We start from the raw sequence: 13,071 nt of genomic DNA on the forward strand, positions 1-13,071 counted from the left end.
TGTATGTTGGCTGTCTCAGTGGGCATCAGCAGTTCCTTCTTCTCCGCCCTGTTTCTCTGCATCCTCAAACAGAGTCTCTGCTTTCTTCCTGGTGGGTGTGCAAGGCTACCACTGCCTTGCTTTGTAGCTGCTGCTGCCTGACCTACATCCCTACTGCCTTTGCTCTCCTGGTACTACAGCAGGGTTTGCCTGCAGGGGGGTTCCCTGGCAGGGCAGACAGGGTGCAGCTGGGGGGCACTGGCCCTGGGGGCTGCTCGCTGCCTCCCTGCCATGTTTTGATTTATTTCTTTCCCCCCTCCCCCCCTTATGTGAGCCTGTTGCATAAGAGGGATTGAGAGCTTCTGCTTCCTTTGCCCCCCTACTGCCTCTAGAAAAAAGACCTTGTTTTATCCAAGCGTTGTACTTAACCACTCAGTGCTGGAGGTTAAACCAAGCCCCTTACCCCGGGTGGAGCTCCTCACTGATCCTGGGGTCAGCAGGAGCCACGGAGTATCAGGCCTGAGAAAGGCTTAGTCCTGTATTTTTACAGCTTCCCAAGGCCATGAGCCTAGGGCTTACCAGCCACCATCTGTAGTGGCATGCCAGGGCCCAGGCACACATACCCACTGCTGCAGCCATCCTGGTGCCCAGCCACGACCAAGCTATGGCCACTGTCAAGCTACTTTGCTCAGCTTGCCTGGCAAGGCTGCCTGTCCCTGCTGACTGGCAGCAGTTGCTGCAGGCACTGTGTTTGTCCAGAGGCTCTGCAGCTTTGGCTCCTGTTGCTGCGATGCTGCGATAGCTTCCCCATAGAAACAGGCCCCTTGCAACCAGCACTGCCAGGCCCAGGGAGTGCACAGGGAGTGGTGGCTCTGGCTTTGTTTGCACTGGAAACCAGTGTGTCCTTCAGGGTAGAGAAGTCACTGTAGAAAGGTGGCTGTTTCCCTGTGGCCCTTCACCTAAGTCAGCCTGCATTTGCAATTGCTTCTCCTTCCTTGGTTTTAGTTTTCATTCTCATTGTCCCCCAAATCCTCGTCTTTGAGGAAGAACTAAGGGAAAATCACCCCTTTAAGCACCTGCATTTTGCTAACAGGACCATGAGAGATGCTGTTTTATGTAGTGCCATGCCAGCCCCCCAGGGAAGGTCTTCTCTTTAGCTGTTGGCTTGCACCGTGGTGGTCTTGGTACAATGGCAGCCTTGGCACTGTCACGCTGGCAGAGGTTTCCAAGCTCTGTTATTCTGAGTGCCACTGATTTGCTTGGCTGGGCTTTAAATGGGGAGGCTTTAAATGAGACTGCAGGGAGAAATGGAAGTGGGACAAAGGCACAGCAGCCTTGGAAGATGGGGGTGGAAAGATAAAGCCCTTAACCAGCTGTGGGGCTGTGGGCCATCCTGTTGTATTTCAGCACTCCAGGCTGGAGCTGAACTCACCCCAAGTGTGCCCACAAGCGCTTCCCCCAACCCCTCCAGGGTCTGGAAGGGCTGGACACAGACTGCTCCTTTGCTGTTTGCCTGCTGGACTGTTTTGGCTTCTGCCCCTGGTTTGAAGAAGTGTCCCCACAGTCTGAGGAGGGGTGGTGGGAGTGGGCATGTGCTCTCTGGCTGTCCCTGTGGGCAAGGCTGTGGTCAGGATGCCCTTTCCCTTGGTGTTGCAGGTCAGCCTCAATGACTCCCACAATCAGATGGTCGTTCACTGGGCAGGAGAGAAGAGCAATGTGATCGTGGCATTGGCCAGAGACAGTCTGTCTTTGCTGGGACCCAAAAACAGCGACGTAAGTAACACAGCCTGGCACCATCCTGGGGTGCCTGCTCTGCTCCTGTGCCAGGGGAGTGGCAGTGGCTGCTGAGCTGCAGCCTGCCTTTCTCTCCTGTGCTGGGAAGATGGAAGAAAGGCTCAAGAGTTTTGAGGTGGGAGCAAAAAAGCCTCCTTACATATCCTCTGTGTTACCCCATGGGTTTAACCTCTGAAAGGCTGGCTCAGGCCCTCTCGAAGGCTTCTCCCCCTTTTAGTTTTGTGAGTTTTCACCAAAGCTGTCAGAAGCGAACCCAGAGCTTTCTGCCTCTCACATTTCTCCTTTGCAGGTTTATGTGTCTTATGACTATGGGAAGAGTTTCAAGAAGATTTCAGAGAGGTTCAGCTTTGGTGAGGGGAACAGCAGCGAGGTGGCCATCGCCCAGTTCTACCACAGCCCAGCCGACAACAAGAGGGTGAGGCTGGCCCCAGTTTATTCTTTACAGTAAAGGTGGTGAGACACTGGAACAGGTTGCCCAAAGAGGTCATGGATGCCCCCTCCCTGGAGGTGCTCAAGGCCTGGCTGGATGAAGCCTTGAACAGCCTGGGCTAGTGGAAGTTGTCACTGCCCATGGTAGGGGGGTTGGAATTAGCAGTGGGGAGGAACAGACCCATTCTGGAGATGGAGACTGAAGGTCATTTTTGCACAGTCCTCTGACTTTGCAGAAGAGCCCCTTGGGCTGTCTGAGGGGTCCCTGGGCAGAGTGGAATGTGCTGGGCACACTGCTGTACCTCCTGTATGGATCTGTGATGCTCAGGAGCATGAGAGCATGGCAGGAGAGGGGTGGCCAGGACAGGTCAATATCTCTCCTGCAGAGTTTGTCCTCCCAAAGACACCCCCAGGACAAGTTATTGTTACTGCTAGGCTGAACTCTGCTCTGACCAGGTGGCTGACTGCCTACTTCCCTTCTCCCTCCTTCCAGTATATCTTTGTGGATGCCTTCGCTCCATACCTCTGGATCACCACTGACTTCTGCAACAACATTCAGGGCTTCTCAATTCCCTTCAGAGCAGCAGACCTGCTCCTGCACAGCAGGGACCCCAACCTGCTCTTGGGCTTTGACAGGTCTCATCCTAAAAAACAGGTGAGTGCTTCTGCTTAGACAGGAGGGCAGCATCCTGCCTCTGCCCTGCTGTGGCATTTCCTCTGGCCCATTAGGTGTCCCATGGCCCTCAGAGCGTGCTGAGAGCCACCCTGCCTTGCACCAGCAGTGCCTGGGTTTGTGCTTTGGGACCCCCAACACAAGAAGAGGGGTGCACAAAGATGATCAGAGGGCTGGAGCACCTCTGCTATGAAAACAGGCTGAAAGAATTGGGGCTGTTCAGCACGGAGAAGAGGAGGCTCCAAGGAGACCTTAGAGCTACATTTCAGTATCTGAAGGGGACCTGCAGGAAGGCTGGGGAGGGACTGTTTAGAAAGGCTTGGAGTGATAGGACCAGGGGCAATGGTTTGAAACTGGAGCAGGGGATACTGTTGGACATCAGAAGGAAGTTCTTCACCATGAGAATGATGAAATCCTGGAACAGGTTGTCTTGGGATGTGATTGATGCCCTGTCCCTGGAGACATGCAAGATCAGCCTTGATGTGGCTGTGGGCAGCATGATCAAGTTGGAGGTGTCCCTGCTCCTTGCAGGGAGGTTGGACGAGATGCCCTTTGAGGGACCCTTCCAACCCAATGCACTCTGTGAATCTGTGCTTTGACCATCCATGGTGTCTGATCTCAGATTGCTATGTGCAGAGCTCCCAGATTGTCTAGGACACTGCCTTCCCCTATAGGTCAGTCTGGTTTCTGACCTCTGGAGGGGTGAGGATAGAGTACCTGCAGGATGGCTACCTTAAACATTTCCTCTCCCTTTACCTTCATTTGTGCTGGTTCTTTATCCAGGCTGCTGCTGACCATATTGATCTGCTTGACTTGCAGTCATAACTCACCACCAAGTGCTGGCAGCTGAGGCAGGACTGACCTCTGCAGTATTTCATGTGGGCATGTGGTTTGGCTTTGAGTCTTGCTTAACAAATTGCCTCTTGAAAACAAAACTTCTTTTTCCACTGAAGCTGCTGGGTAAAGATTGTAAATAATTACAGCACCTTCCAACAGGCAGTGTAAGCAAAACCTGAGGATGAAACAGCTGACCCCAGCTTGTGAATGGGGGGGCATCAGGCAGTCAAGCAGGGTGCACACACATCAGGGTGCATGCTGGGCATGGCTGATGCCTTTTCAGGGGACAAAGGTGTCTGGGAGCAGTACCCTTCCCTGTGTGGGCTGCTGGGCTGGCTGTTGAGGCTGGACTCTGGCTGGCTGTACCCATGTAGCTGCAAAAAAGAGGCAAAAATTACAGCTCAGATGCCACCATAGTGCTTGGAAAAGAACAGGCAGGAAGATGAGGCTCTGGAGGGGTGGGATCTGCAGAGGGTAGCTGGCATGTTCGTGGCTGCTGCTTTTGTTGGCACAATGAACAATGCTGCCTCTCCTCTTGACCTCTGCCATGCTAATGCCTGCAGATCTGCAGCAGCAGCCATGTGGCTGTGCTTGGGGTTGTGGTGGCCTCTGAGGGGGAGACTCAGATACTGACCCATGCTGTCGTGCTCCACAAGTATGTCAGAACAAGTTATTTTTACTTCTGAGCTAATGTAAAACCAGGTGGATCAACAGAGGGAGAGAAATCCTTGTAGAAGACTGAAAGGGCTTTTTTTCCTGTTGGGGTTATTCTCTTGCAGCTAGGAAGGTTGCTGGTCCTTCAGGCAGCTGCCACGTAAGGAGAAACCATCAAAGGAGATCATGGCTTTGTGATAGACACAGGTCCATGCTGCTTCTGCTGCCAGAGCTTGCTTGGGTCTCTTAAAGGATTGGGTCTGTTTGGTTGCCCAATCCCACTGGCATCTCTCACTTGTCCTTGCAGCTCTGGAAATCAGATGACTTTGGCCAGACCTGGATAATGATTCAGGAACACGTCAAGTCTTTCTCTTGGTATGTACCACACTTGTGTGCTACGCCCAGCTCCTGTCTTCTTTCCCTCCTTGCCTCTTGCCTCATTATCTGCCATGGACAAACTGAGGATATGGATACCAAAGTGAGCTCCAGCCCCCTGTTCTCCTTGCCCACAGAGCTGTGGCGTTGTGGGTGATGAGAGACAACCCTGACACAGGCTCTGCATTGCCCCCCTGGTTCCTGTTTGCCCAGCTCCTGCTCCTTGGTGCCTGCTGCTGTCTGCATTGCTCTGTGAGTGCTGAGATAATACCACCAGCACCTTTTTTGTGCCTTCCAGGGGAGCTGAGCCCTACGATCAGCCCCATACAGTGTACATCGAGCGGCACGAGCCTTCCGGGGCTTCAACTGTCATTCGCAGCACTGATTTCTTTCAAAGCAGAGAAAATAAAGAAATAATCCTGGAAGATGTTGAAGACTTCCAGCTCAGGGACAAATACATGTTTGCAACAAAGTCTGTGGTGAGTATCACACGAGGAAGGCACAGGGTGATGGTTGATGCTTGGCTACGGCACTGCTTCAGCAGGCTGGGCAGAAGTAGGTCAGGCTGCAAAGTGCTGGGACCTGGGAGAAAAAAGAGGATGCCTGGGAAAACCAGTGAGGCAGGGGACAGAGGGGTGGGGGTGGCATGGGAAGGGAGGATGTGGCTCAGCAGCTCGGTGGTTAGGAGGCCACTTGTCAGGAAGGATTACCATCAAACATGGCCTAGGTTCAAGTAGCCTAACGTGCTCTGTCCTGGGAAGAAAGCTGGATTTGCAGTTTGCTTGCTGAGGAAAAGAGGATGTGGGGGAGCAAGAATGGTCTTTTGGTCCCTCTGCAGCCAGAGCTGCCCTACGCTTGTTACAGCTGTTGGCCAATTTCAGACAAACCTGAAAGAAAGCTAGAAAGCATCTCTGCTTTCCCTGAGGGCAAGTCCTTTCTAGATGATCAGGGACATGCCACCAGAGGGGCAGAGTTCTATTCCTTATGGATTTTGAGGAGCCGTTTTCTCTTTAGAAAATGCTAGCAGTGCTCTCCTCCAATTCTGCTGCCATCAAGTCTGTCTTCATGAGCAACCTTTGCCATTTAGGGGTGAGTCTTTGCAAAACTGCAAAGATTCAGGGTGTCCTAGGCAGGAAGCAGTGAGTATGTCACCTCCAGCCTCCTGGATGGCCACAGTGTTGTCCTGCACTGGCAGGGGATGTGTTTGTAGAGCACCTTCAGCTTTCTCTTTTGCAGGTAGTACAATCTGCCACTCTTAGGGCCCATCCCTTTGGCTCCAGGCCTGAACTGAAGCCTGCTGTGGTTTTCAAAAGATTTTATCTTAGGCTTGCTGTTGGAGCTGGGTGAGATACTGGGTGTGGTCTGTGTCTCTGCAGAGAAGCCACCAGGCTTGGGCAGGCAGCCTCTTGAAAATGTGAAGCAGGTTTCAGTCAGTACCTTTCCAAGCATGACCTCAATCTGGGGATTCTTTGAGTTCCTTCTGCTTCTGGAGAGCTCCAGGATCACAGGGCCCACCACCATGCTTTCTCCTGCAACTCTGATGACTGATGTTACACTAAACAACATTAAAATCACCCTTACTCCATGCTGAGGCAAAGATCAATAGGAAACTCAGAGACTGAGAGGGTCGCTGGCCCAGCTGCAAACCCTGGATTTGGAAATGATACCTGGAAGCGGACACTTGGGTCAGACCTTGGCCTCAGCAGGAGCAGCACTGGGGAGAGGACAGGCTGTGTGGCAGAGGCACCCAGGACTCTGGCTCCAGCTCCTCTCCGTGGGAGGCACGGTTGCTTAGCTATACAGAGCCTGAGAAAAATCAGGCTGCTTATTTTTGGAGCCTAAATCTGGGTTTAGGTTCTTCCCATTAGCATCCTGTACGAAATAGGTTGCCCACAACTTTTTTTATGCTTTTGGTTTCCAGCTGGTGTATTTCAGTTTGCACAAAGCGTTTACAAATTGGAAGGAAAGGATGGACTGCTGTGCAGAAAGAGAAGGACTTAAACCCAGCCTCCTTACCTCCCCCTAACTGGCCAGCAAGAGCAGTTTCTCTCCTTGCTGATGTAAACCAGGAGTCAGTCCTAGGCAGCTACCATGCTTTGCCTGCATGCAGGGAGAGTGAAGTCCCAGGCAGGAGGTTTGTGGGTTTGTCTCAGTCTGCCTTTTGGCTGCCACTGGGGATGAAGGTGATTTTGGGGTCAAGAGCTACTCCTAACGTGTCCCTCTGCTCTGCTGCAGCGTTTGCTAGGCAGCTCTCAGCCCTCTTCGGTCCAGCTCTGGGTTTCCTTCAACCGCAAGCCGATGCGCGTGGCACAGTTTGTAACCAAGCACCCAATTAAGGTAAGTGGTGCTTTCCTCTCTCCCTCCTTTGCCAAGGACACCTTCAGATGTCAGCAGCACTTCCTTCCCTTCCACCACATACTGTGGGAGCTGGGAAATGACCTTGTATGACCCTGCTTGGGGCGGGGGTTTGGCTGAGCAAAAGCTCATGTTAGGACGATCCTGTGGCTTACAGGATGGGGCTTTGCTCTGACCATCCCTGCCTGTGGAGAAGCACAGGAAGATGTCCTGTCCTGGGTGTGAGGCTGTCCAGAAAGAGCCATTGGCTTCCTCCCATGGTGCTGATGGAGTCTGGCAGCAAACCCCAGATACCCAGAGAAGGGCTAATGATGATCTCAGTGCTCTGTGCTTTGGCTCTGCTTTTGGGAATCTTACCTCATAGTGTGGGGTGCCAGCTCGCTGAGCACATGCTGGTGCCACGGGCATGGCCTGGAGCATCCATCCTCTCTGCAGGCAGAGGAAGCACAGTGGGAGAGCCAGGGTGTGCAAAGAGTCTGTGATGTGTGAAGCAGACATGCTCTGGTGTCCCCAGGCTGGTGGGGATGACAGAGAACATGAGGAGCACTCTTGGCATTCAGCAGAGCAGTGGGGGCATGCTCCTGGCTGTGTTGGGTCTGAGCAGAGAGAGATCCAGCACCAGTGGGGCTTGATACTCAGTGCTGCTTCTAGGGGACTCTGCCAGTGGGTTGTGGTGTGTGGAGGGCAGAGGATAGCAGTTCTAGAAGGGAAACAGAAAAGTAAAAGCAAAGGGAAGAATCTTAATTGCCAAGTAGAAAAAACACCAATGAGTAGAGGGAAGAATAACTTTGAGTTATCTAAGAGGAAATGCTGAACTGGCCTGGATGTGAACCCTGCTTGTATGCCCACGTGTATGAAACCTGCTTGCCTGTCACTGACATCCCAAAGGAATATTATGTTGCTGATGCCTCGGAGGATCAGGTGTTTGTGTGTGTCAGCCACGATAACAACCGGACCAACCTCTACATCTCGGAGGCAGAAGGCCTGAAGTTCTCCCTGTCATTGGAAAATGTGCTCTACTACAGCCCGGGAGGAGCTGGAAGTGACACCTTGGTCAGGTAACGTGGGATGCACCTAACTGGCTGTGGTAAAGAGGAACATCAGCCAAAGCCTTTGTAGATGCTGGCTGTGGTCGCTCAGAGCGTTGCCCCAGTCCGTGGGCTTCACAGTCCCTCAATCCCCAGATCCAGGGAGGCTGCCACTCCCTGACCCCTTTGCATTTCCTTGCAGGTATTTTGCCAACGAGCCCTTTGCGGACTTCCACCGCGTCGAAGGCGTGCGGGGAGTCTACATTGCCACCCTGATCAATGGCTCCTTCAGCGAGGAGAACATGAGCTCCGTCATCACCTTTGACAAGGGCGGCACCTGGGAGCTGCTGCAGCCCCCGGCACAGACACGCTACGGGGAGCAGATAGACTGTGAGGTAGCATGGGGCAGGAAGGGGCAGGGGGCAAGGCGGGGAGAAGCCTGCAGCAAAAGAGGCTGAAACGGCAATCCCACCAGGAGGGAGTCCTTGCCCCCCCTTTCCAAGTGGAGAGGGATGGACTGAGTGGGACGAGGGCATGGGTGAGTGCGGGGCAGAGGGTTGATGCTGCTGTGTTTTGCTTTTCCAGTTTTCCCAGGGCTGCTCTCTCCACCTGGCCCAGCGCCTGAGCCAGCTGCTGAATTTCCAGCTGCGCAGGATGCCCATTCTGTCCAAGGAGTCGGCGCCAGGACTGATCATTGCCACCGGTGCTGCTTTCCTTCTTGCAGCTGTGGGGGGCTTGGGGTGCATTGTTGTCCAGGCATGACAACCTTGGCAAGATCCAGTTTGTGCATGCAGGTTACAAAGATGCAGCTCAACGCTACGTTTTGCTGCCTTTTCTCCCTGTTCAGTAGTTCCAGCATCTATATTTTGCTGCAGCACAGTGCTGTGAGAAATCCTGCCTGCTTTATTTGGATCTTCTTGCCAGCTGCTGGGTTTCTTGAACATACAGAAAATCCCATTTCTGTTGCTTTTGTACTGAAGGAAATGTTTGCACATTTTGCTTGAGCGTGCTTCTAGCCATGGGTTTTTCCCCAGCTGCTTTTAAGGCTTGTTAATAGTCTTACAATATTTGCTTTTGAGGGAATTAGTTTATTGTGTGAAGAATCAGCTCCTCAGTCACTGTCATTTTGCTCACAGATAAAAATAGCTTAGAGGTGTCTGGCTTTGTTTTAAGCAATCATTTTGCATTCCTCACAATTTCTCCCATTCTCCCAGGCTCCATTGGCAAGAACATGGGAAGAAAAACCAATGTCTATGTCTCGAGCAGTGCTGGAGCAAGGTGGAGAGAGGTAAGGCTGCTTTTCTGCCTGTCAGCTCAGCCAAGGCAGTGGTGCAGCAAGTAGAATATTGGCAGCAATGTAGCTAAGTGATGTGCAGCCTTAAGGCATTGAAGTTCACCTCCATGTATGCATCCAGCTGGAAAGTGATGAATATCCCTTGAGACCAAGCAAAAATGTCTTCAGATAAAGGCCTAAGTGTGTGTTGGCGTGGAGATGGGCCTCATAATAAAGGTGGTGGGGTCCAAATCCAGGAGAGCTCCCTCCTCTATTCATCTTCTTCAACTAGCAGGACTTGCCCCTGGCTTGGGGCATCTTTTAGACTGCACTGACAGCCAGGGTTTTGTATGTGAGAGTGGCTGGAGAGGCTCCAAGGTCTTCCAGAAAAATAAGATGTTGCCTTCAGTTTGTGGGGAGTTTGATGCTGTTTCCTAAGTGGTTGTTCTGGTCTGTGGCAGTACTTGTGGTCTGCCTGTGCCTTCTGCTGTGAGTGTAAGACAGTGTTTCGACATCTGCAAGCTATTTAATGCTGTGAATTAAACGACCTCCTTTTCCTCCCAGAAGTGCTGCGCGGTCTGGGTTAAGGGCTGGGCAGCTGCAGCCAAAGCCGACCATGGTTCAGAGGCTGGGCCCTGGCTGAGAGTGGCTGCCTCTGAAATTCAGCTGGAGCGTGGCTGTGAGGACCTGTGGGTCTCCCTGCAGGAGCTGTGTAGCAAGACAGGAGTGCTCACAGCCTGGAAAGGCTGAGGCTTTGCGGTGCCAACCTCCCCTGGCTTGCAGGCAGGTTTGCACTGAAATGCAATTAAAGCATGCTGAGCATTGACCCACGGTTAACAGTGCCAAGCTCCTGACTTCTCTGGGCCCTTTGTCTCATGAGTGAAGGTGCAGAATGACCCAGCAGTGTAGTTCCTCAGCTTAGCAGCAGTAACACAACTCCCTTCTCTAAGCTTTGGCAAGCAGCAGACTTTTGGCTCTCCAGATTGCTGGGGTGATCTCACAGCACAGAGAAGAAAGAAACAATACATTCAGTGCCCCACCTAAGAACGTCCCCCAGTGCATTAGAGTGTCCTGTGAGCAGAGTCAGGCACGTTTGTGCTTCCTCTCTCCATCCTGAGCTGGATTGGGCTCGCCAGATAGGGAAGCAGAGGTGTGGTGGTCACTAAATAGAGCTGAGGGTGAACGTGATACACAAGAAGTTTCTTTCAGCAGGATGGATGAATAAACTGTCTCTGGGGCTTGTTTCTGCACTCTGTGGCTCTGATCAGCAGTCCTAGGAAGGCAGCAAGTTCAAGCTGAGTGTTGGGAAAGCCTCACAGGCATGACAAAGAGCTGCAGTCTGAGACAGGGAGCAGTGGACTCTGGTTTCATTTGGTGGATTTTTTTACACTGATTTTTTTTGACCTGCACATGGCACAGGAGGAGTCTGAGTCCAGGGCACAGTGCTGCTCTTAAACACAGCTATACCTTTAGGGGGACTGGCCTGGCTGCTCTTGTCTGCAGGTGCTGGCCCATAAACACCTGAATCTCTGGTGCCTCAAGGTACTTGGCTCAGCCCAGGCAACCTGAAACATTAGCTCTGGTCAGGCAGCATTTCTGACCAAGCATGCTTTCCAGACAGACTTTTCCCTTAATTTGGCACAGCTCTGAGGTACTTCTCAGCACCATTTCTCTTTCAGGCACTGTCTGGACCCCACTATTACACCTGGGGTGACCACGGTGGCATTCTTGTGGCCATTGCACAAGGTACTGAGACCGACCAGCTCAAGTAAGTGACAGGGGGGCAAGGAGGGGATTGTCAGTGGTGCCTGGGCTGGGGCTGAGAGAGTGCCCTGTGATGGGCAGCACCTGCCCCTGGCAGCTCTCCCAATCCCCTTTCTCCAGGTACAGCACAAATGAAGGGGAGACCTGGAAGAGCTTCACTTTCTCAGAGAAGCCAGTGTTCGTGTACGGCCTGCTGACCGAGCCCGGCGAGAAAAGCACCATATTCACCATCTTTGGCTCCTACAAAGAGAATGGCCACAGCTGGCTGATACTGCAGATCAACACCACTGACGTGCTGGGTAAGGGGACAGGTGGCACAGCCGTGGTTTGATGCTGGTTGTGCAGGTGACAGAGCCACCCTGCCTACACTGTGTGGCTTTGCAGGCTGCACACACTGATAACCCATCCGGTCCCCACGCTGCACAGCCTGCCTCAAGCAGCCCTCTGTGTGCATGTGAGGGCTTGACATACCCTCTCCAGGGGGCTGAGACTGAGGGAGGAATGTGGGAGTGGTTCTTCAGAAGCCCAAAGTGACCTAGAGACCTCAGGCAGTGACCCAAGCAATCAAGTCCTCTAAGGCTTAGATCCCCATTGGCAAGCATGGGAAGCTGGCCACATAAATACAAACTGGGTGCAGAAACACCTTTGCTGCTCTTACCCTCTGCCCTATTTTGCAGAAGGGGCCCAAGAGAGATGCCCTCAAGCCCTGTTAGCAGGAGACTGACCTCATTGACCTGGCCATCCCCCAGAAGTTGGGGCAGAGAGGGCATCTCCTCTGGGGGCTGTGGTTCCTCTGTCCACCCTTGGGTGCCCTGTCCCTCATGTCCACACGGACATGGCTGCTGAAGGCACTCACATTCTCTGTGCTCTCCCTGTATAACTTCTCTCCTCACTGAGGGGTTTGTTGAAAAGGAAAAGGGAAAAAAAAAAAAAAAAACCTCCTCCTGAAGGCTTGTGCCTATGAATGTTTTATAACCCATTTCAGCTTTGATTGCAAGGCAGCATTTTAATCAAAGAGCAGTTAAACCCAGCAGAGGAATTTGCTTGACTACAATTTATAACCAATTCCCTTGACGTGCTGCTGGAAACAGATCTGTTTGGTAACCAGAACGACTTCATTAAAATGAGGCATCACAGATTCACTGTCACTGCCACAGAGCTGCTTGTTGCCTCCTGTCACCGAGTGCTGCTGCACACTCAGAGAGGCTTTCTGCTTTGCCTTTTCTCTTGGGGCAGCTCTAGAGCCTGGTAGTCAGGGGGAAGCTGCTCATTTTGTGCCATGGGTGGCAAGGGAAAAGGGGCAGTGGGCATTACTGTGGTGCATGGCTGGCTGCCAGCATGCCTGCTGGGTCTTGATGCCACGACGCCAGTAGCTGTGGCAAGAAGCTGAGGTTTGATGCATTCCCTCAGAGGCTGGGCTGGCTGCTTGGATCGTGCAGTTGCCCCTGGGAGGCCTTTTGCACCTCTTCTGAGAGCAAGGCTCTCTGCACCCCTCCAATCCGTGGAGTGCATTGCTGGTGCAGGACATGGTGCCGCCCTTTGCGCACTGCTGGGCATGCACCAACAGCAGAGCCTGAGGAACATCTGCAGCTTTCATGGTTGTAAACCCTTGGTCTAGGGTGCCACAAGGACTGCACCTTTCTTTTACCCCAACCTTGTTGCTTCTCTTAGGGGTCCCTTGCACAGAGAATGACTACAAGCTGTGGTCACCCTCCGACGAGCGAGGCAATGAATGCTTACTGGGGCATAAAACCGTTTTCAAAAGGAGGACTCCTCATGCAACCTGCTTCAATGGGGAAGATTTTGACAGGCCTGTCATGGTCTCCAACTGCTCTTGTACAAGGGAAGACTTTGAATGGTAAATACTACTAATAAATTAATGTCTTTTAGTCTGGATTGAAAGTCTGAGA

At 52.5% G+C, this 13,071-nt stretch overlaps 1 protein-coding gene across 1 annotated transcript in view; it reads left to right on the forward strand.

Moving 5' to 3' along the window:
• The first annotated feature begins 1,638 nt into the window (after positions 1–1,638).
• The window catches only part of SORL1 (sortilin related receptor 1), a 40,609-nt gene continuing 29,176 nt past the window's right edge, over positions 1,639–13,071 (forward strand). The window contains exons 1-13 of the mRNA XM_054395598.1: positions 1,639–1,752; positions 2,063–2,188; positions 2,696–2,857; positions 4,674–4,741; positions 5,040–5,220; positions 6,977–7,078; positions 7,985–8,154; positions 8,327–8,519; positions 8,710–8,827; positions 9,339–9,412; positions 11,077–11,165; positions 11,282–11,460; positions 12,833–13,019. Coding sequence (XP_054251573.1) covers positions 1,663–1,752; positions 2,063–2,188; positions 2,696–2,857; positions 4,674–4,741; positions 5,040–5,220; positions 6,977–7,078; positions 7,985–8,154; positions 8,327–8,519; positions 8,710–8,827; positions 9,339–9,412; positions 11,077–11,165; positions 11,282–11,460; positions 12,833–13,019 — 1,739 coding nt within the window. The 5' untranslated portion in view covers positions 1,639–1,662. The remainder of the gene's footprint in view (positions 1,753–2,062; positions 2,189–2,695; positions 2,858–4,673; positions 4,742–5,039; positions 5,221–6,976; positions 7,079–7,984; positions 8,155–8,326; positions 8,520–8,709; positions 8,828–9,338; positions 9,413–11,076; positions 11,166–11,281; positions 11,461–12,832; positions 13,020–13,071) is intronic.

Source organism: Indicator indicator, chromosome 34, assembly GCF_027791375.1.
Source record: "Indicator indicator isolate 239-I01 chromosome 34, UM_Iind_1.1, whole genome shotgun sequence".
Classification (NCBI taxonomy): Eukaryota; Metazoa; Chordata; class Aves; order Piciformes; family Indicatoridae; genus Indicator; species Indicator indicator.